The 23,421-nt window shown below is 38.1% G+C and overlaps 1 protein-coding gene across 1 annotated transcript in view; it reads right to left on the bottom strand.

Annotated features, from left to right (window-relative positions):
* KIF24 (kinesin family member 24) overlaps positions 1-23,421 on the bottom strand; it is a 74,832-nt gene that overhangs the window by 35,789 nt on the left and 15,622 nt on the right. Inside the window, exons 2-4 of the mRNA XM_049625183.1 lie at positions 13,398-14,046; positions 7,753-7,942; positions 2,659-2,756 (exon numbers count right to left, since the gene is read on the bottom strand). Of these exons, the coding sequence (XP_049481140.1) occupies positions 2,659-2,756; positions 7,753-7,942; positions 13,398-14,020 (911 nt within the window). The 5' untranslated portion in view covers positions 14,021-14,046. The remainder of the gene's footprint in view (positions 1-2,658; positions 2,757-7,752; positions 7,943-13,397; positions 14,047-23,421) is intronic.

A 23,421-nucleotide genomic window follows, 5' to 3' on the forward strand; every position in this document is an offset into this window, starting at 1 on the left:
AGATAGGAAAGGATTAATGGAGGAAAATGTAAACACATTGCAGAGGATTTAGTAGAATGAGGGGCACCTGGGTGGCTCAGTGGATTGAGTGGCTGACTCTTGATTTCTGTTGAAGTCATGATCCCAGGATCCTGGGATCAAGCCCTGTGCTGGGGTCCACACTAAGTGTGGAACCTGCTTAAGATATATTTTCTCTTTCTCTTTTTCTCTCTCTCTCTCTCTCTCTCTCTCTCTCTCTCTCTCTCTCTCTCTCTCTCTCCCCCCCCCCCCCCCCTCTCCCCCTGCTCATGCTCTCTCTCTCTAAAATAAAAAAAAAAAGATTTAGCAGAATGAGAGTAAAGAATAATATCTACCTTATCTTCTGAACATTTTAGTGATGATCTTTTTGAAAAACAACAATATGGGCATGAAAAATCTCTTATTACACTTTGCATAATGGATGCACTTAACTTGTAGCTCTCTTATTTTTTAACTGGTACTGTCCTAACATTCAAATTCTAACTTTACAAACTTGCTCTCTTAAAAAGTACTCCCTAAATTTGATATATAAGAAATCAAACCTGAAAGGCATTTCACTTTTTCAGCCTACTTAGAATTAAAAAAATTTTAATGACTGCTATTAAACAACAATAAAAAGAAAACAGACAAACAAAAAAGGGGCAAATGAAGGTATCTGAATGGCAATAAGCACATGAAAAGATTCTCAGTATCATTAGGCATTTTGAAATTCAAATTCAAAGCACAATGAGATAAAGTTACATACCTATTAGATTGGCTAAAATAAGACTGACAATACCAAATATGGTGAGGATGTAGAAATGCAATTCACACACATTGCTGTTGGGAATACAAAATGGTGTGAGAAAAACTGACACTTTCTTATAAACACACACATATCCTAAGACCCAGAAATTCCATGTCTAGGTTTCACCCAAGATGAATGAAAACATGTCCAAGAATCAAAGACTTGTACAAGAATGTTCATACAGCTTTATTCATAATAGTCCAAAACTGGAAACAACCCAAATATCCATCAACAGGAGAATGGACAAATTATGGTATATTCATAGAAAGGAATATTAGTAATAAAAACTACAGATACATGTACTAATATCAAAAAAACATTATGCTAAGCCAAAGAAGCCAAGCATAAAAGAACATATATGGGAATGATTCTATTTCTGTGACATTCTAGAACAGGCAAAATATATAGTGACAGAAAGCAGGTCAGTGGTTATATAAGACCTGAGGGTAGAGGTGGAGGTTAACTAAAAAGGGACACAAGAGAACTTTCTGGGGTAACGGAAATGTTCTGTATCTTGTTCAAGGTATTGGTTACTTGGATATATACAACTACTAAAACTCATGAAACTTGAATACTTCTTAAGATCTGTACATCTAACTATATGTGAATTATATCTCAATATTTTTAAAGTTATAAAAATTATTTTTAAAAAAGTCAGGGGCACCTGGGTGGCTCAGTTGGTTAAGCATCCAACTTCGGCTCAGGTCATGATCTCACCGTTCGTGGGTTCGAGCCCCACACCAGGCTCTGTGCTGACAGCTTGGAGCCTGTAGTCCGCTTTGTATCCTGTGTCTCCCTCTCTCTCTGCCCCTCCCCTGCTTGAGGTCTGTCTCTCAAAAATGAATAATTGTTTAAAAAAAAAAAAGTCAAAATACTCTGGGGCACCTGGGTGGCTCAGTCAGTTAAGTGTTTGACTCTTGATTTTAGTTCAGGTCATGATCTCACTGTTTATGAGTTGAAGTCCCACATTGGGCTCCATGCTGGCAGTGTGGAGCCTACTTAAAGTTATCTCTCTCCCACTCTCTCTGCCCCTCCCCAGCTTGTGTGCACTTTCTCTCTCTCTCAAAAAAAAAAAAAAAAAAGTCAACTCATTTAAAAAATAAATAAATAGGGGTGCCTGGGTGGCTCAGTCAGGCGTCCAACTTCAGCTCAGGTCATGATCTCACAGTTGGTGGGTTTGAGCCCTGCATGGGGCTCTGTGCTGACAGCTCAGAGCCTGGAGCCTGCTTCAGGTTCTGTGCCTCCCCCTCTCTCTACCCTTCCCCCACTCGCACTCTGTCTCTTGAAAATAAATAAACGTTAAAAAAATTTTTTTAAATAAATAAACAAAATTAAAAAGTCAAAATACTCTGGTATCAGTGATTATAGCAGACCATTTGGCATTTTCTATCAATACATGCCTATATTTTGAATATACAACAGGGCTCCCTAAGGCCTTTTCTATCCCATTTATATGTTTATTTAAAGTGTGATTATTTCAAAATTAAAAAAAATACATCTATAAAGAACAGATGACACTTACCTATCCCACTCCAATGAAAAAGGTAACTGAACTATATAGCCAGAATACATAATTCCTGTTATCAAAAGTTCAAACTATAACCACTTAAACCTTTTTATTCTGAGGACTTTGATGAAATTATATTGCTAACAACATTTTTGCTGAAAATTTCTAAATGCTTGGTAACTCCTATAGAGATAAGGCACTCTTTAACAGAGTCTAAATTCATCAGATTAAGACACAAATTCATGTTTAATTAAAAAACTGAAAAATTTAAGTGATGTTTATAAAGAAATATGATTATGGAGAAGAGAAAATATGAAGCAAGAGAAGCAAATAATTACTATCATACCCATTGAAAATATGCTGAATGAGTGGGTGAGTAGTCTTCATGTATACATCCCGGTTGGTGCATGCTTCACCAAAGACTTCATCAAAATAAAAAACATGCTGAAAAAGAAATGTGATTTTTATAGAGACATTTCCTGGATTTTCTTCACCACTATTCTACTTAACACATAAGAAAGGTGCGAATATGTTTTTAACTACTGACTATGACAAATTTAGAGATAAATAAGCAGTCAATAACTGTCAAATGACAGGGCCTTCTTTTACTTGAGCTCTCTGTAGACATATTCTTATAATGTAAAAACTAAGGCACATAATTTTTGTTCTCTCTTAAGTGAAGTAAACTGATGAGTACAAGAGTAAGCCAATCCTCCTTAGGTCCAGGAGAACTCAATTCTATGGGGATTATCCTCACAGCCCAGCTAGGGCCAGCATATTTGAAATTTAGGGAAATTCTAGAGGAAGGTTTCCATTTCATAGGTTACACAGCTGAGCTTTTAATTCCATAAACATGTATTGCTCAGCTGGTAACATGTGTACCTGTAGTAGGCACTTCAAAGGGCCCAAAGATATTGACATTACCCTACCATTACCCGACTCGACCACCTAAAGGTGTGAATCCAGACAGTATACACATGACTCTAAGCTAGAAAAAATGTGAGAGATAAAGTACATGTAGAATTCAAAAGAAAAACATATTCCTTCTAATTAGAAAAGAGATTATGAAAAATACTGTATAGATAAAGGGCCATGGGGAAAGAAGAGGAATTTGAGAGGTATAGATGGAGGCAGGGAAGAGAGTCCAGGCACAAAGAAAACATGAGCAAATAGTCAAAGCAGGAAAACACATGGAACATTTTAGGGAACAGGGAAGATTCAATGTTGAAATACAGGATTTTGTAGGTTGAAAGGTGAAATAGGCGGCTAGAATGAGTTAGGACTACGGTGTATGAGTATTGGGACACTAGCCTTAAGGTCAGAATGTTCATATATAATTTAGCAAATAGTGGGAAGACAAAAACCTTTGCAAAGGGAAGGGATGATCCAAGCCATTTTACTGGAAGACTAATCTTACTGCACACTGTGAATGGACCAAGAACAGGGGCACTGCTAATCCAGCGGTGAGGTAAGAAGGGTCTAAATTAGATGATGACAATGAAAATAAAGAGGAGATGGACGCATGAGAAATTTGGCAACTAATGGCCTGGATTGGTGGGAAGAAAAAGTAGTCCAAGATGATTCCCAAATGAAAAACCATGATAATTTGGAAAAGGATAGATAACTCTACTAAAAGGGGTCTGGAAAGCATTAATTCAGCAGCCATAATCACTTGCAAAATTTAGAGGCTTATTATGTTGGTAGCCCAGCTATCTCTGAGTAAAAGTCCTAATTTCAAGCTTGACTGTAGTGTAATAATGGCAGTCCATACACAACAAGGGGGACATGAGGCCCTATCTTCTGCTACCTCTTGGGCCTGCTCTAAATATCCAGTTAAGGAAAAATTGCATGGGAAAACCCAGCAAAGTAAATTGGGGCAATTTATTATAGGTCACTCTACCCCCATTTGATTCTGTTTCGTGTGCCATTACATTAGAATGGAAATTTGTTAGGGCACCTGAGCAGAAATTGGGGCCACTAAGATGAATTTATCAGTTAGAAAATATCTCCAAAAGTTAGGAGGTGAGAAAATAAGGAATCTGTACAGCATGATAAAGAAATCTGTGAACTTTTAGTGGCATAAAATGTGATTAAAAAAATTTTTTTTTTGTTTTATTTATTTTTGAGAGAAAGAGAGAGAGAAAGAGCAAGTGAGCATGGGAGGGACAGAGAGAGAGGGACACACAGAATCCGAAGGCAGGCTCCAGGCTCTGAGCTGTCAGCACAGAGCCCGACGCAGGGCTGAAACCTACGAACTGCGAGATCATGACCCAAGCCGAAGTCAGACGTTTAACCGACTGAGCCACCCAGGTGCCCCAAAATATGTGATGTTTTTAAGAATAAAATGTTTCTAACTGTTGAATCTGGGTGATAGGTACATAGGGGTTCTTTATATTTTTTAATAAACTTGAAAATGGCGATAATAAAAAGTAAAATATATTTCTAAAATATATTTTTTGGTGTTTCTCAGGAAAATAAGAAAAAAGTGAAAACAAGTAAACGTGGGAGTTTTAAAAAATGTTCTTTTACTTCATTGAATATATGGCTATTCTTCATCTCCTTCTATGAGTGCTTGTGAATAACTTCAGCTCCTGAGTAAACACCTTAGAAAACACTTATTGATTAAAGGGATTAGTATCTTTCCTTCCAAGAGGATTTAGGTATTGATTTTTCCAGTACTTCTGTAAGTATCCTTAATGAAAGATATATGAACATGCAAGATTATTCTAATTAACATGTTACATATGTTATATATGTTAATTATAATAATGCTATTATATAAATATAATAAATGCTAGCACAATATATAAATATATATATAATCCATAATATCCTTTGCATCACAGATACTTTCATTTGATCACACTTTATCAGTTAGGTTGGATTAATACTCACTTTAGCCTTGGTATGATCAGAGTTCCATAATTTATTTTTTAAATAAAATTTTTTCAGATTATAAAAGTAACATGTATATTTATAGAATTTCTCTGGAAAGATAGAACAGGTAATAGTGGTTGCCTTCAAGGAGGAAATGGGATTAGCAGGATACTTCACTGCATACCTTTTTGTATGTTTTGATTTTGAAATAGGTGACTCTATCTTACTCAAAAGTTTTTACTTTTTATATAAAAGTAACATGCTGATTATAGAAAATTTTAAAAACATGGAAAACAACAGAGAAGAAAATCAAATTGCCTATACATCTTACTACACAGAGAGAGCCACTATTGACTTTTTGATATATTTCAGTACCATCTTTTTTCTATATACGTTTCTTTATTTAAGAAATTGGAATGAAACATATACACATTTGTTTCCTTGTCCTTTCACACATTATGTTGATATAAAATTTAATGGTAAGACAGCACACTACATGTATATGATCATATATACTAAGTAACAAAAGAAGATTTGAAAGGATAGGACATTTAATTAAATGGATACATAAACCTATTGTCTGAATTCCTAAGTAAGCTTAAAAATAAAACCCAAAGAATCTAGGATCAATATTTATTTGCCATGTTTGCTACAAACCTCCCTTTACTTCTTTCCACTGAAGAAAAGAAAAGGGGGTAAAAGCCCTCCCAACACTTGTATTATAGCATTGATAGGTAAGGATTTTGACCTATGAGAGCAAAGGTCCAAAGTTCAAACTGCAGAGTAAGTGCTATGAAAACTATGGGTATTCAATAAGTAGTGACTAATGGTAATGACAAAGAAGGAAGGTTATTGTGTTTGGGGATAATGGAAAAATACAAAAGATAAGCTGATGCTTCTTTGAGGGAATTACCGTGACAAAAGCATCATTAACGATGTCTTGGGTAGATGGTGACTGGACAGGGCTATTACTACAGTTACAAGTAGGTATGGAACTAGATAACCTTATAACTAATTGGCATTTAGACCGTCTTCAAAATAAATATCTCCCATCTAGACCTAATAGATTGTGCATTGATCAGCAGTCAATAAGGCTGTTAAAGTGATTGGGTTGGTTATACAGTGACCTACTAATTTAGTGCCCAGACAAAGAGTCAGTGGATTACTTTGAACGTTGCTGTGAAACTCAATTTTGATAGCCAAAGAAAAAGATGAACAATGCATGTGTAAAAGAGGGGGAAAGTGTTAATTTGACTTCAGCGTTAACGTATTTATTCCAGGAGGGTAAAATCTCAGCTGACTAAAGTGAAATGCTAGCACAACAGATTACTCACCACTTTTTTCTCTCTACCAGTCACTGGGTTTTGAGGCAAGAGAAAGAGAGAGAGAAGAATGAATATAACGTGCATGTTTAGGGAGGCAGATTCAGAGAAAGAGAGACCCAAATTCTCAAATCTTAACATCCAGTAGATTATCCTCTGTTTTATTTACAATTGCTTCATCATTTTAAGAGTACCTAAATTATGGTGTCTCCCATCTATGGACTTGCTGCTTCCATAGGAGACTGGAGAATTACTACAAGGGTATCTATCTACTTTAAGTAAGTTCCCTTCAATACCAAGCCTCTGTCCTTGGATTCTGTGATCTTTCTGGCAGGGAGTGAATATTTTTTGTGTCTAAGTTACCAGTGTTTTATGTAAATCCTTGTAAGTTATATGTAAAAATCATATCCCTGGATTACATTTACTCACACTATAATCTAACCTTCACCAAGTGGCCTGCTCAAGAGTCCAGTTTCCACCAAATTAAATCTAAGTCCAAAGACAGTTGAGAATTGAAATAAGCAGCTGAGTGGCAATCTGGAACCTTGTTGCTCAAAAACATATCCTCCATCATTAAACTCCAGACACACTCAGCAGAATAAATTCACACTGTGAGACACAGGCAAGACTTGAGACTAACTATGCAATCATCTCAGAGTCACCCTGGGGCACACCTCAGTGACCTGTCCTATCTACCACCAATTCATTACATTCTTTTTATCCCCTTGGGCCCCACTTTTTGCTGAATAGGTATAATTACATTCACGTAAAATGTGTCAAGCGAATGTATGATGCAACTCTATTGCCCTAGAGTGCAGAAATTATGTTATTGTTTCCCCCACTGCACTATCTATATATTTTTTTAATGAAGGCCCAGGGTATTAATGATTTACATCAAGAATGAATGTGGGGTGCCTGTATGGCTCAGTTAAGCGTCCGACTCTTGACTTCGGCTCAGGTCATGGTCTCGCGGTTTGTGAGTTTGAACCCCGCATCAGGCTCTGCGTGGAAAATGCGGAGCCTGCTTGGGATTCTTTCTCTCTTCCTCTCTCTGCCCCTTCCCCGCTCCCTTTCTCAAAATAAATAAATAAACTTAAAAAATTAAAAAAAAAAAAAAAAAAGAATGCCAATACCCAAAGCTAAAACAGGATTTTAGAATTTGTGTGTTGCTATTCAAAGAAAAGCAACAAACTGACACACTTGATAACATTAGTTCCAAACACAAAAGGAAAGCATCATACCTGCAGAATATATTGTGTGAGGTCAACTGCTTCTTTCTTCTCATGAACAAGTAGAGTTTCTTTGTCTTCTACAGTAATAATATTAATTTCTCCACGACGTACCTCCCTCATGCCCAAAGGGCGTTTTCGAACACAAACTCTGATTTTCTCCATCTCAGTCCAAGGATTCTCTTTCTCTGAGGTGTTCTGTCTGATATATATTTGTAAGTGGGCTTTAAGTTTTAGTAATAGGATGACTACTTAAGAGGTCAAAGTATGAGCACATTTTGTTATTTTGTATATACATTATGCCTAATATATATACACACACCTTATACATATATATTATATATAAAAAAACTTCCTCAGTGTCAACACTATTTTTTTAATTTTTTGTGTTTATTTATTTTTGAGAGAGAGACAAAGCGTGAGCGGGAGAGGGCCAGAGAGAGAGGGAGGCACAGAATCCGAAGTAGGCTCCAGGCTCTGTGAGCTGTCAGCACAGAGCCTGACGTGGGGATCAAACTCACAGACGGCAAGAACATGACCTGAGCCCAAGTAGGACGTTTAACCTACTGAGCCCCCCAGGCGCCCTGTCACTCTAATATGTAACATTACACGGGGTGCCTGGGTGGCTTAGTGGGTTAAGCAGCCAACTCTTGGTTTCAGTTCAGGTCATGATATCATGATTTGTGACTTGGAGCCCGCATCGGTCTGCACTCACAGCATGGAGCCTGCTTCAGATCCTCTGTCTCCCCCTCTCTGGTCCTCCCCCCACCCCGCCAAATAAATAAATGTTAAAAATACATGTAATTTTATACATACTATGTGTACAGAAAGTTCTTTTAATAACTAAATCCTCCTGATTATTTCTATCTCTATCCCTACTCCACCCCATCCTTTATCCTGCCGAAAACAACCAACCAACCCCCAAACCTTAAGAACTGCTTTAGCTTTAAGACTGTGTGTCTGACTTCCAGATGTGGTCTTCCAAAAACTTCTAATGATTTTTTTTCTTTTTCTTTTTTTTTTTTTTAATCATACCTGGGTTTACTAAATACCTTGAATTAGGTGGTAGGTTTCAATGTACTTTTCCTCTGTTCTTCCCAGGTATATTCTGTACCTCCCTTTGTCTTGCTCTTCCTCTTTTTGTCACCTGATGTGTGTTTGTTAGAACAAATTCCTCTATTTTTTTCTTCCCAGGACAATTTTATGACTGGTGCTGCCCACCACTATCACCCTTCTATTCAGACACATTTCTTTTCTGGCTCTGGCTTCAGTGAACTTATCAACCTTAACAGCTAGAATATTTGATGAAATACTCCTTGAGCTAAGGATACAAAATTCATCATTTTACTTGCTGAGCCTAATGGGGGTATATATGCATATCTCTAAGAACTGACCATTTACCTGTATAGAAATTCCTCTTAACCTAAGTAACAAGAAAATAAAATTCTTGAAAGCAGTTTACAGGATCAATGCCTTTGGTCTATATACTTTAGAATGTCTTGGCAAGACAAATTATTCCCTTCCTTTACACTTTAGAATTTAATTAATAGCTCCTAAAAACCCTTTTATAATTGATTTTCCACAGGATATTTCACTATATAACTGTTTCATATCAATTTCAATTTTCTGAGCCCTCCAACTGGCTGGAAAATTATTTTTTGTCAGGATCTAAAACTAATAAAAAGGAGCAAATAAAATTTCTAATATTGTGCATAAAAGATAACTCCAAGCTTTTAAAGCATGCTTTGTTTTTTAACCAACATAGAGCAAATTTTTTTAAATGTACCATTTTGGGGCACCTGGGTGGCTCAGTCGATTGAGCAGCTGACTCTTGGTTTCTGCTCAGGTCATGATCTCACAGTTCATGGGTTTGAGCCTTGCATCAGGCTCTGAGCTGACAGCACTGAGCTTGCTTGGGATTCTCTCTCTCCCTCTCTCTGCCCCTCTGCTGCTTGTGCTCTCTCAAAATAAATAAATAAACTTAAAGTAAAATAAAATAGAATAAAACAAAAATGTACCATTTTGAGGTTAAGTGTGGCAAAATCCTGACAATTAAAAGTGGATGATGGGCATATGGGGGATTCACTGTTCTATTCTCCCTTCTGCATATGCTCAATTTTTTTTAACAAGAAAAACAAAATTGTAATGCATTATTTTTTAACAAGGGCCTGTGTCAAAATCTCTAGTTGTTGGGGGATATTAATAACTTAATCATATAAAGTTAATCAAGGGGAACAGAAAATGCCTTTTTAAAAATTGACTAGGGACTGACAGTGCCTGGGTGGCTGTCGGTTGCGCACCTGACTTTGGCTCAGGTCGTGATCTCGCCGTTCATGAGTTTGAGCCCTGCGTCGGGCTCTGAGCTGTCAGAGCCTGGAGCCTGTTTCAGGTTCTGTGTCTCCCTCCCTCTCTGCCCCTGCCCTGCTCATTCTTTGTCTCTGTCTCTCTATCAAAAATAAATAAAACATTTAAAAATTTTTTAAAAATTGACTAGGGACTCTAGATGGGTCACGTGGTCAAAAACTAGTTTTCAAGTTAAAGGGGCAAAAAGGAATGACTGCTCTTCTCCTAAAATGCTCTGTTTGTTTTTAAAATTTTTTTTAATGTTTATTTTTGAGAGAGAGACAGAGCATGAGTGGGGGAGGAGCAGAGAGGGAGACACAGAATCCAAAGCAGGCTCCAGGCTCTGAGCTGTCAGCACAGAGCCTGACGCGGGGCTCAAACTCACGGACCGCTAGATCATGACCTGGGCCAAAGTTGGCCACTTAACCGACTGAGCCACCCAGGCACCCCAAATGTTTATTCTTTTTTAAGGGAGAGAGAGACAGAGCTCAAGCAGGGAGGGGCAGAGAGAGAGGGAGACAAAGAATTCGAAGCAGACTCCAGGCTCTGAGCTGTCAGCACGAAGCCCAATGCTGGGCTCAAACTCATGAACTATGAGATCATGACCTGAGCCAAAGATGGATGCTCAACCAATTGAGCCACCCAGGTGCCCCTAAAAGGCTCTGGTTTTTTAATGCCCAGTGTTCCCTAGAAGAAATAAGCTGTATCTATCTGACATGAAAAGAGTTCAGACAGTTGGAGTTAGGTCTATTTAAAATCTTAAATAAGTCAGGGCAACTAGTTTTCTAAATGCATTAAACTTTTATTAAAATTCTGAGACCAGGGGGCCTGGATGGCTCAGCTGGTTTAGCATCTGACTCTTGATCTTGGCTCAGATCATGATCTCATGGTTCGTGAGTTTGACCCCTGCATCAGGCTCTGTGCCAACAGCACAGGGCCTGCTTAGGATTCTCTCTCTCCCTCTTTCTCTCTGTCCCTCCTCTGAGTGCACACACATATACTCTCTCTCAAAATAAATAAATAAGCTTAAAAAAAAAAAAAAAACAACCTAAGACCAGTAATGTATTCTGAGCTTACTTGATTTGAGGCACCTGAAGAGAATGCTCTTTGGACAAGATGACATCCTAACAGCAAGCCTTAAGTTCATGAGGGAGTTTCTCAGAGTTCTGAAACCCTGACCCCTACTTAGAAACATTTGGGTGAAAAGACAGTATGAGGATTACTGGGTAAAATGTACTTTTTAAAATCTCTACTTCTCTAATAAAGAGTAGGAAGAGTGATAAAATATAAAATAATGATATGTAAAAAGTAAGAAAGCTCAATGGAATAGCTTTTGCTCTGGGTCTGTCATGTATAAACCTCTATAAGAGCACTTATCGCACTGTATGGTTGTTTATACTCCTACTCACCCTGCACCCTAAGAAACTAAGAGCCTCCATATATCCTAATTATCTTTATATCGAGAATCAGGCCTGGAAGAGATGTACTTAATATGCACCAACTAAATGAAAGAGCCTATTTAAACTAAAATATTCATTTTATCCAAATAAATAATGCAAAGCAGTGTCTTTATTTATAAATAATTCCAACTTAGATCTTTATGTATTGTTCAAAAAAAGACTAACATTCAAGAAAATATCTGTTCTTTCACCTCAGAGCTAACCAATAGGACAGTAATAATCCTGGCTTTGATAGTCATGAACAGTCTAGTTCTCTAACAATTAAAAGAAAAGAGGGACACCTGGGTGGCTCAGTTGGTTAAGTGTGGACTCTTGATTTCAGCTCAGGTCATGATCTCATGGTTTGTGAAATCGAGCCCCACACTGGGCTCCATGATGAGTGTGGAGCCTGCTTGGGATTCTCTCTCTCTCCCTCACTCTCTGCCCCACCCCTGCTTGCACGTGCACACATGTGCACAAGCTCTGTCTCTCAAACCTTAAAAAAAGTTAAAGAAAAGAGTGCTATATGTTACTCTGTGCTCTGCTAAACCAAATAAAGTTTTCAGAAACACTATAAAATTCATTATGTACTTCAAATTACTAAAAGTACTTTTACCTGTAAAATTGGGTCTTCTATTTTCCTTTGGAATAAAAGAACTGGTTGCTTATGAGATTCTCTGAAAGCTTAGCCAATGTAAGGCCAGATCTAAATGTATACCTTCTTTTAAGGTATGAATAATAGCTTGAATGAAGGAAGAGAAAAAAGAGAGAGAGAGAGAGAGAGAGAGAGAGAGAGAAAGAAAGAAAGAGAAAGAAAGAAAGAAAATGTGGCTTAAGAATGTATTTTGTTGGGGGCACCTGGGTGGCTCAGTCAGTTGGGCGTCCAATTTTGGCTCAGGTCATGATGTCACCGTTTCATGGGTTTGAGCCCCATGTTGGGATCTGTGCTGACAGCTCAGAGCCTGGAGCCTGCTTCAGATTCTGTGGTTCCCTGTCTCTCTACTCCTCCACCACTCTCACTGTGACTCTCTCCAAAATAAATAAACATTAAAAAAAAAAAAAAAAAAGAATGTATTTTGTTTCTCTATAACTCCCCATGTGCAACTTTTACAATAACAAAACAACCAAGACATGTTATTTTTAAAAGAATATGTTTTCTATCATACCAATGCTGGTATTAGGGATTAGTCAATATTTTAGCTCTTAGGGACATTTCAACATTTAACTTAAAGCACTAGGTGAAAATAACTTATTGTCACCTTGACTCTCAAAGTCACAAGTGCATCAAAAGTGTCTTATTCTTTTGTAATTACCAAAATCATGTTCTTCCAGGGCTGGAACTGAAGAAAGCACTCAAAATCAGGACCCTATTTCAACATGTGTAGGTAAGCTAACTGCACCCAAGATCTACTTAATCCAACTACATGCTCTTTGTTTTTAACTAAGCTTTATGTCTCCTGGTTGAAGTGAATTTGATAGCCTTAAAAAAAAAAATCCTGTGGAATACACAGACACACACACACACACATACACACACACACTTTTTCCATTACAGAATGCCAGTTAACTATTTTACCTTCAAAGATGCACTAGATGTATCATGTTACAGTATAATAAACAATAGAAATAGGTTTGCTACGGAATAGCAGATCCTGGCAAGTAGCAGCTTGAACATACATGAACAATATCATTTTTCTCCCATCTGGAAAGTCCCAATTCCTCATGAACTTTCCCCCATCAAAGTACTTCTATTGTTGCTGCAGAAGTTGTTCACTATAACTTTCTATATCTAAGAAGCAGTTGCTCTCAGTCATGGAGAGGCTTGCTCTTGCCTCTGTCTCCCCCACGCCCCCAAAAAAGATAATAAATTATTACCTGATACAGGACTGAGGGATTCCATAGTTATACTCTGAAACACGAGGGACTCTTTGAATAACGGGAATATCATAATCCCCCAGTATTGGAGAAAAGTGATTTGATGAAAAGAGTGAAGTGTTAGTTTCTGTTTGCACATAGGAACCAGCAGCTGTGGCATTCCGAATTCTTGTTTTTGTATGGTGTTGGGAATCAGCCGGCAGCATGCGTTGGAGCACTTTTAGGTAACTAGACTTCTGTTTGTTTACAGAAGAATCTGATAACCTGCACATTTCAAGCCCATTGTTGCTGGTAGTTCTGTCTTTGTTGTCAGCAGGAGAATCAAAATGCAGTTGTCTGCGAGGGCCAGATCTGGATTCCTGAGGCTTAATGTACAGGCCGTTTGTCTGAAGAGGATGCTCTGGGCTACTGACTGCTTTATCTTCTTCCTGCATAATCTTAATGATTTTGATAAGTTGGAAGAGACGTTTGCGGTCATTCATGTCATGGACTCCCAATTTGGAATAGTCCTTCATTGTAACCTTGGCTAATTCATCTATTTTTTGAAGACCAAGGGCAGTAAAATGAGGATAATACTGTGCAAGTTCAGCTTCACAAAGGCATTCATACAACCAAGATGTCATTTTTTGTGAATGAGTTTCTGTAACTTCTGAATAGGAAAAGAAAAAAGCCATCCACTTGAAATATTCCTTTAAAAATGAAAATCACAAAACAAACATGCAGAAAATCCATTCTAACATACCAAGTTTTCAATATACATTTTCTTCTGAAATAATTAAACAGCACAGTGCACAAGCAAAGATGCTTATGATGCATTTGTAGTAACAGATGTAATTTATCAAATGGAACTTTAATTGTGTATATACATAGGTACATGCGCACACACACACAAGTCACTTACTTTTTTCTAGGGAGTTCCTTCCAATCTTGCAATGTCTACTTAACACATGTCACAAACTACTGAAACATTGTTCCCAACCACTGATTGTAGCAAGACTATTTTTAGATGTTCAAGTTAATGTCAAGGCATGTTGCACAACTGTTTCCTATGATTAATGAACAAAGGCTAAGAAGTCCTTCAGAATGGAAAGCAGAATTAAATAGCAAACCACAGAGGATTATAAACTAACATAACTCAGAGGAAATCACATTTGTATCTGCTGGGTACTGGTAAAAGCTAGTTGAATAAAGAGGTAAAAACATCAATTCAGAATCTAATTCAGGGTCTCAGATCATTCTAAAAGGTAAGTAAAGGTAGGTGGTTGTAGATGTCAACTTGTGCAGAATACAAATAAAGTAATTTACCTGAGATTTAAAAAATTGGTCAAGATCTTATAGGGGCATCTGGCTGGCTCAGTTGGTAGAGCATATGACTCTTCACCTTGGGGTTGTGGGCTCGAGCCCCATGCTGTGTGTAGATATTATTTTAAAAAACAGTAATTACCAAAAAAAATCAAGTGCTTTAAAAAAATGATTTTATATGGTTGCTGGGGTACCTGGCTGACTCAGTAGGAAGAATATGTGACTCATAATCTCAGGGTTGTGAGTTCATGCCCCACGTGGGTATAGCAATTATTAAAATAAACTTAAAAAAAGGTTTTATACGGTAGAACATTAAAATGCTTAAAAACTTTTAACAGTGAGGTATTTAATACTAATAAATAATGTGTTAATAACACATAATCCACATAATCCTGGTTTATTACTAAAATCAGGATCCTGAGGAATTCTCCACACCACTGTTAGAGAAACAGAGCTCAGGGCCAGGTAATAAAGGTGATTAAAGTACATTGTATAATTAACTTTGGAGGAAATGCTACTTAGGCTACAGAAAAGGCCAAAGAAGCCTAAGTAATATATCCTAAACTCATCCTGACCTTTTCCATCTGTGGTAGATTTGGGGGAGTCAGGGAGGGCCACAAATTCTTTGCAGGTCCTTTCACATCAAGAGGCAGTGTCTTTTTCCTCCCATTGCATCTAGGTTAGCCTTGTGACTTGTTTTACCTGACAGAATGTGGTGGGGGTGACACTGTGTGACTTCCATACCTAGGCCTCAAGAACCCTTGCAGCTTCTGTTCTCTTGCAACTCTCTGCTGACAGGGGAAGCCCAGCCAATAGGCATCATCAAAGTCAGACATGTGAGAGAAGCCATCTTAGACTATTCTGCCCCAGTGGCACCACGAAATGACTACAGCCACACGAGTGACTGGCCCAGTGAGACCAGAATTACCTAGCTAAGCCTAGTCCAAACAGAGGACTCAAAGAACCGTGGGCAAATAGTTGTTTCAAATCATTTAATTTTGGGGTAGTTTACTGCACAGAAGTAGATAACTGTAACAATGTTTCTATGCCTTTTTACATGTTGTATCTTTGCTTGAAATGTTCCCAACCCCCCTGCCTAAAATGAGTTATGCACATCCTTTCAAAATAGCTCAATAGCTCTCTGCCCCACCCTCCCATGATGCCTTCTTTCATTTCTCATCCTCTTCTACCATCTTACCACCAAGTACATTATGTGGTAGCCAAATCAGGCTACCAGTCCCTTTACAACTGTTTCTTCTAGCTGGAATATCTGTCTTTCCCAAGAGAAATTCTATTTATATTTTTCTTCTGTGACATATGCCCTAGGCGAGGGATAACTGGTATTTCCTCTGTACTTCAGTAATAATAATAATAATAATAATAGCAACTAATATTTTTGAGCATTTATTATGTACCAGGCACTGTTCTAAATACCATTTGTTAACCTTTAATCTTAGGAAGTAGATACATGTGTGACCTTCAGCAAGTTATTTATTTAACATCTATGAAACTCATTTTTCTCAACTGTTAATTTTTTTTTAAGTTTATGTATTTGAGAGAGAGAGAAGCACATGTGTGAGTGGTGGAGGGGCAGAGAGAGAGAATCCCCAGCAGACTCCACACTGTCAGTGCAGAGTCCAATGTGGGGCTTGAACTCACCACCCGTGAAATCATGACCTGAGCCGAAATCAAGAGTCTGATGCTTAACTGACTGAGCCACCCAGGTGCCCCATCTCAACTGTTAAATAGGAATGTAATAGCCCCTACAGTTCCTAGGATTAGGATTCAATGAGAAAATACTTGGGGCACCTGTGGCTCAGTCAGTTGAGTGACCAACTCTTGATTTCTGTTCAGGTCGTGATCCCAGGGTCAAGGAATCAAGTCCCACATCGAGCTCTGTGCTGAGTGTGGAGCCTGCTTAAGATTCTTTCTCTCTCCCCATCTCCTGCTTGCATGTGAGCATACACTTTAAAAATGAATGAATGAATGAATGAATGAATGAATGAATGAATGAATAAGAAAATACTTGTAAAACTCTCAGCATAATGCCTCGTACATACTCAGTGCCCAGTAAGTATTGGTAGTTATTACTACTGTGATTTATTTCTATACTACTAACTTCACTTAGCACAGATGCTAGAACAGAATAAGCCTTCAATGTTTTGTTGTGTTTTAAATTACTTCTAAGCAGTTACATTTCCTACTTGGCTCAGCCTAACCCAGAGCAACAGTTTAAGTGCTATGCAGTCTTCAATTTCCACAGGCTGTACAAAATCGTATATTTCACATACTCATTTCCTTGGTGACATACCAAACTCTGATAACCATGACTTCTGCATCCCTTAATCCGTACCTGAAATACTAACATATTCCTCTTACAATGCTTGCATATCCCATAATACCATGGGAGGGGAAGATGCTGGAGATAGTAGTAATCTGAAAATGCAGATTAAAGCAGCCACTGGCATGCTTCTGTATTAACTGGCAGCGTGCTGCCTTTCTGAGCCCCACAGTTAGCCTACATTCTTTTATTTTTTGTGTTTTCTTTTTGCAAAGGAAAAAGGTGTTTTCATTAAAGCACAGGGATGGGACCCATGAGCAGAAAGAGCTGCTCTTTTGTTTTAAAATTAGATATGCTTTTTTGTACCACATTCCATTTTACAAAGGTCTAACCTCCTCCTCCTTCTGGGGTAAACATCAGAATCACCCTAGGAACTTAAAAATATAAAGATAACTGAACCCCATCCCAGATACATAGAAAAATTAAAAAAAAAACAAAACAAAAACAAAAAAACAAACCTCCCAGGCATTGAGGGGGACTAACATAACACTGACAAGTCCCCCAGGTGGCTATGGTTTTAGTCCACTGATCTATATTTATCAAAATTACAAACGCAAATACACTGACCCAGCAATTCTACTTTTAGGAACCTATCTTACAGATATTGTGTAGAAGTACAAAGTGACATAGGTACAAAGTTATTCATCACAGCACTTTATATAATAACAAAGAATCAGTATAGGAACTGGTTAATAACAACCCATTAAATGGGATACTGTGAAGCAATTACAGAGCGGAAAGTAAACTCTCAATTTATTGGTTACATGTTTATTTAAACATTATTTAAGCGAGAGAGAGAGAGAGAGAGAGAGAGAGAGCGAGCACTCAAGCAGGGGGTAAGGCAGTGAGAGAGGAGAGAGAGAATCCTAAGAAGGCTCTGTGCTGTCAGCTCAGAGCCCGATGCAGGGCTTGATCTCAGGAGATGAACAACCGAACTGTGAGATCATGACCTGAGCCAAATTCAAAAGCTGTTATGTAATACTCTCCTTCTAACACTTGCCCTCTACCAACTAGTTCCCCTCCCCGAAGGAGGACTATTATATACCAATAAATGCTGGTATCTATTACCTTTCCTATTGTTATTTCTATTTCATTGCTGTCTCCATCACCCAGAGCAGGACCTCTAGAACAGCTGTTTTTAAAATTTTGAAACTATGCCACTATATCTTCTTTAAAAAATATATTTCTAAATCCATCTACCTTCCTCCCTCCCAACCTTCTCAAATTGACCTGATACAACTACTTGTTACTATTTTGGTGTTTTTCTCCCTGGCCTTTTTTTTTTTTTTTAATGCATTTTTTAAACATTGTATATAACATTGTACTCATAACTATATTATAATCCACTTTTTAAATCTATTTACATAAGCATTTTCATATGCTGTTTGTTATAGCCATTAAAAAAATTCACACAATTATAAATAATGTTTGCTGAATACATGAATTACCCCAGGGAGAGAAGATTTCTCTCTCCAAACTCCTATAGTGTTTTGACTGTAAAACTGATAGGGCACTTATTACAGACTCATATATTTTTTAAATTTATTGCCATCCTTGTTCCAGAGATGACATAAGGTGGCTCTGCCTTATACTATAATGTGAATTCTTCAAGAGAAAAGCAGTATGATCTGCTCAGTCTAGCATTTGAGCTAGAAAGGTGCGTAACCAGTATTTGTTGAACGAACACAATCTGCTTAGGACAAAGAACAAAAATGTTTCACCATTTCTATTTTTTAACCAAGGCAACTAAAGGATTACAAGATTGCCTGGGGGCACCTGGGCGGCTCAGTCAGTTAAGCATATGACTTCAGGTCCCAATCTCAGTTTGTGGGTTGGGGCCTGCTGACAGTGCGGAGCCTGGAGCCTGCTTCAGATTCTGTGTCTCCTTTCTCTCTGTCCCTCCCCCACTCAAGCTCGCTCGCTCTCTCTCTCTCTCTCTCTCTCTCAAAAATAAATAAATAAATAAAACATTAAAAAAAAAAATGTATGAAACTTACGTCGTTGGAGCCATTTTCTCTGTTTCCTAACTCTACAAGTCCCATCACCCAAAGTAATGGAGACAACCTCAGAGTCCTTAAAAACTAGAAAAGCCTGATACAATATATTTACCAACGTCACCTTTGCACTTAATATAGTTCAAAAAAAATTTTTATGTAATAAGGCTAATCACATTTTTTCAGCAGATAGTGCACATACTACTTTGATGATCTGATTAAACTAAAATTTATTGAGTTATATTTTAAAATGTATTGAGTTATATTTTATGCAAAGAATTATGCCTAAGTCCTTTACACAAACTATTCTATTCATCTGGCTAAATCTGAATTCCATTTAAAAATTTAAAAAAATTAGGGCACCTGGGTGGCTCAGTCGGTTGGGCGTCCGACTTCAGCTCAGGTCATGATCTCATGATCTGTGAGTTCGAGCCCCGCGGCGGGCTCTGTGCTGACAGCTGGGAGCCGGGAGCCTGGAGCCTGCTTCGGATTCTGTGTCTCCCTCTCTCTCTGTCCCTGCCCCCCTCTGTCTCTGTCAAAAATAAAATAAACATTTAAAAAATTTTTTAAAAATTTAATTTTTTATATTTATTTGTTTTGGGGAGAGCACAAGCAGGGAGGGGCAGACAGAGGGGGACAGAGGGTCTGAAGTGGGCTCTGCGCTGACAGGCTGACAGCAACGAGCCCAATGTGGGGCTCGAACTCACAAACTGTGAGATCATGACCTGAGCCAAGGTCAGATGCTCAACCAGCTAAGGCCACCCAGGTGCCCCAATGTTTATTTATTTTTGAGAGAGAGACAGAGTGAGAAGGGGGGAGGGGCAGAGAGAAAGGGAGACACAGAATCTGAAATGGGCTCCAGGCTCTGAGCCGTCAGCACAGAGCTGGATATGAGGCTTGAAATCACAAACCATGAGATCATGACCTGAGCCAAGTCAGACACTTAACCAACTAAGCCACCCAGGTGCCACCAGAATTTCATTTTTAAAAACCTGTTGGAGGGGTGCCTGGGTGGCTCAGTTGGTTAAGCATATAACTCTTAATTTCAGATCAGGTCATGATCTCATAGTTCAGGAGATGGAGCCCTGTGTTTGATTCTGTGCTGACAGCACGGAGCCTGCTTGGGATCCTCTCTCTCCCTCTCTCTCTGCCCCTCCCCTGCTCGCATGCTCGCTTGCTCTCAAAATAAATAAAACATTTTTAAAAACATCTTGGAGTGAACCCCTAAAATAATGTTTATTGGTTGTCATTTTATTTAAGTTTATTTATTTTGAGAGAGAGAGAGAGCGCACGTGCGCACTGGGGAGAGGCAAAAAGAGAGGGAGAGAGAGAATCCCAAGCAGGCTCTGCACTGTCAGCACAGACCCTGATGTAGGGCTTGATCCCAAACTGTGAGATCATGACCTGAGCCAAGATCAAGAGCTGGACACTTACCCAACTGACCCACCCAGGCATCCCGGTTGTCATCTTAAATTGACAATACTAATGCAAATGTACATTACTCTTAAAATCATGTTTTATTCAAATTGTATTATTGGGTTTATCTTTCAGTGGTTAAATAAGATGAGAGCAAAGGATCATTTTAAAAGTATGTTCCTCAGCACCTGATTAGATAATTAGGGAGAACAAAAAAGTCCAACACTGGTGGTCTGTTAACAAGATAACCTGGGTTGTAAGTTGTAATAGTTTCCCAGACAAAGGCTGTAACCTACGAGTAGCAATAGGTCTCCCTTAGAAGGGGTGGAGGGTGGAGGGAAGAAACTACACTAAACTAATTTTTCTACAAATTTATTTAAGTACGTTGGGATTCAAGCTGCCAAAACATCACTGTAATGAACTTTATTTTTCTGTACCCCAGGATTTTTGCTCTAGATTTCTTTAGGCAGGCTTACCAGGATAATGACCCTTCTCTTTACACCTATCCATAAACGCATGTTTTTACTTTTATTTGATATTTTCTCTGTAGTTATTTTATTGTAGAACATCCCTTCATCCTTCTTAGAAATGTTAGCTATAATAAAATAGTGACATGCCCACTTTGTCAGTGGATTTAGAAGGAACTAATACTAAAGCACTGGTATAACACATCATGGACATCCCATAAACACGGATCTTAAAACTACTACTACCACCACCAAACATATTTTTATTCTGTAGGGAGAAAACTGAACAGAGAGCAAAACATTCACATTGTTTCTTCTTTTCTATTTTAAGATGTCAAATAAGACTTTTATTTTAAACGGGCCAGTAGACCATCAAAGAGTTTGTTTAGTAGTAAATAATATAGCAGAAAATAACTGGATTAGGTGTCAAAAAAATTCAGGATCCAGTCAAGCTCTGCCAAGAATCAGACGCGACATGTGATTAAATTATTTAATGTCTCTGGGCCTCAGCTTCTTGAACTAAAATAATTGGTATTGACAGGTATTGACAGTACAATTAGATATATTAAAATACTCTCTACGTGTATTGATTGTATACCAGGCAGATTCTGTAAAGCACCTACTAACTGCTTGGCAAATTTCAAGCACAGTAATCTACCCACAGCATTTTAAAATATTACGAAAAATTTCTAATATCCCAAAAGTGAATAGAATTGTACCATAAACCCTCACATTAACTACCCCTAGATTCTTCAATTATCAAAATTTGCCATACTTGCTTCTTCTATTCTTTATTTCCTTTGCTAAAATATCTTAAAAAATATATTTTAGTTTTTTTAGTGTGTATTTGTTTTTGAGAGAGAGACACAGTGTGGGTGGGGGAGGTATAGAAAGAGAGGGAGACACAGAATCTGAAGCAGGCTTCAGGCTCTGAGCTGTCAGCACAGAGCCCGAGATGGCGCTTGAATTCACAGACCGTGAGATAATGACCTGAGCTGAAGTCAGATGCTTAACCCACTGAGCCACCCAGGTGCCCCTCCCACATTTTTTTAATGTTTATTTTTGAGACAGAGAGCGAGAGAAAGAGAGAGAGAGAGAGAGAGAGAGAGCGAGCAGGGGAGGGGCAGACAGAGAGACACAGAACCCGAAGCAGGCTCCAGGCACGGAGCTGTCAGCACAGAGTCCAATGAACGGCTAGAACTCACAAACCACAAGATCATGACCTAAGCTTAACCGACTGAGCCACTCAGGTGCCCCCCACTGTGGTTTTGATTTACATTTTCTTGATGATGAGTGAGGCTAAGCATCTTTTCATGTACCTGTTGGCCATCTGTAGGTCTTTGGAAAAATGGCTATTCAGATCCTCTGCTTATTTTTGTTTTCAGATTTACTTTGCTATTGAGTTATGGGTTTTTTTTAAATATATATTCTACGTATTAACCCTTTATCAGATATATGATTTACAAATATTTTCTCCCATTCAGTAGGCTGCCTTTTCATTTTATTGATGGTTTCTTCTGACATATAGAAGCTTTTTAGTGTGATGCAGTTCTGCTTTATTTTTGCTTTTGTTGCCTTTGCTTTTGGTGTCAAATCCAAAAAATCATTGCCAGAACTGGTGTCAGAGAGCTTACCACTTACGTTTTCTCCTAGAAGTTTTATGGTTTCAGCTCTTACTTTCAGACTTTAATCCATTTTGAGTTAATTTTTGTGTATTTGCATGTTGCTGTCCAGTTTTCCCAACAATAAAGTATTTAAACATATATTTTTAAAAATATCTTTTTACAAAAATATTTTTAACTCAGAATCCAAACAAAGTGCACACATTTGGTTGTCATGTCTCTTAAATCTTTTTTCTTACAGAGCAATACCCCATTTCTTTTTTCCCTTTCTACTCCAATGACTTTTTGCAGAAACCAAGTATGTTCCAAGTATGTGACATCCTTATACTAAAAAATAAAAAAAAAAATAATAATAATCACTCATTATTCATCTGAAATTCAAGTTTAACTAGGTGTCCTGTTGTGTTTTGGCCTAATCTCACAACCCAATATTAGAATCAAGTTCTACATTTTGGGCAAAAATACTTCATAGGTGTTACTATGCACTTTAAAATACATCATATTAGGGGGCGCCTGGGTGGCTCAGTTGGTTGAGCATCCGACTTTGGCTCAGGTCATGATCTCACAGTTCATGGGTTCCAGCCCTGCATCAGGCTCTGTGCTCACCGCTTGCTCAGAGCCTAGAGCCTGGAGCCTGCTTTGGATTCTGTGTCTTCTTCTCTCTCTGCCCCTCCCCCGCTCACGCTTTGTCTCACTCTGTTTCTCAAAAATAAATAAATGTAAAAAAAAAAATTAAAAAAAACCCATCATATCAGAATATATGCAAATGTCTGCTAGATTTGCAGGCTGATTCCTTCATCATAAAGTTTTCTCATCAGCCAATCAATCCAATAGTTTCATCCAATGATTGCTACCTGCCTCAATTATTTCATTAGGGGTTGC

This window comes from Panthera uncia, chromosome D4 (assembly GCF_023721935.1).
Source record: "Panthera uncia isolate 11264 chromosome D4, Puncia_PCG_1.0, whole genome shotgun sequence".
NCBI lineage: Eukaryota > Metazoa > Chordata > Mammalia > Carnivora > Felidae > Panthera > Panthera uncia.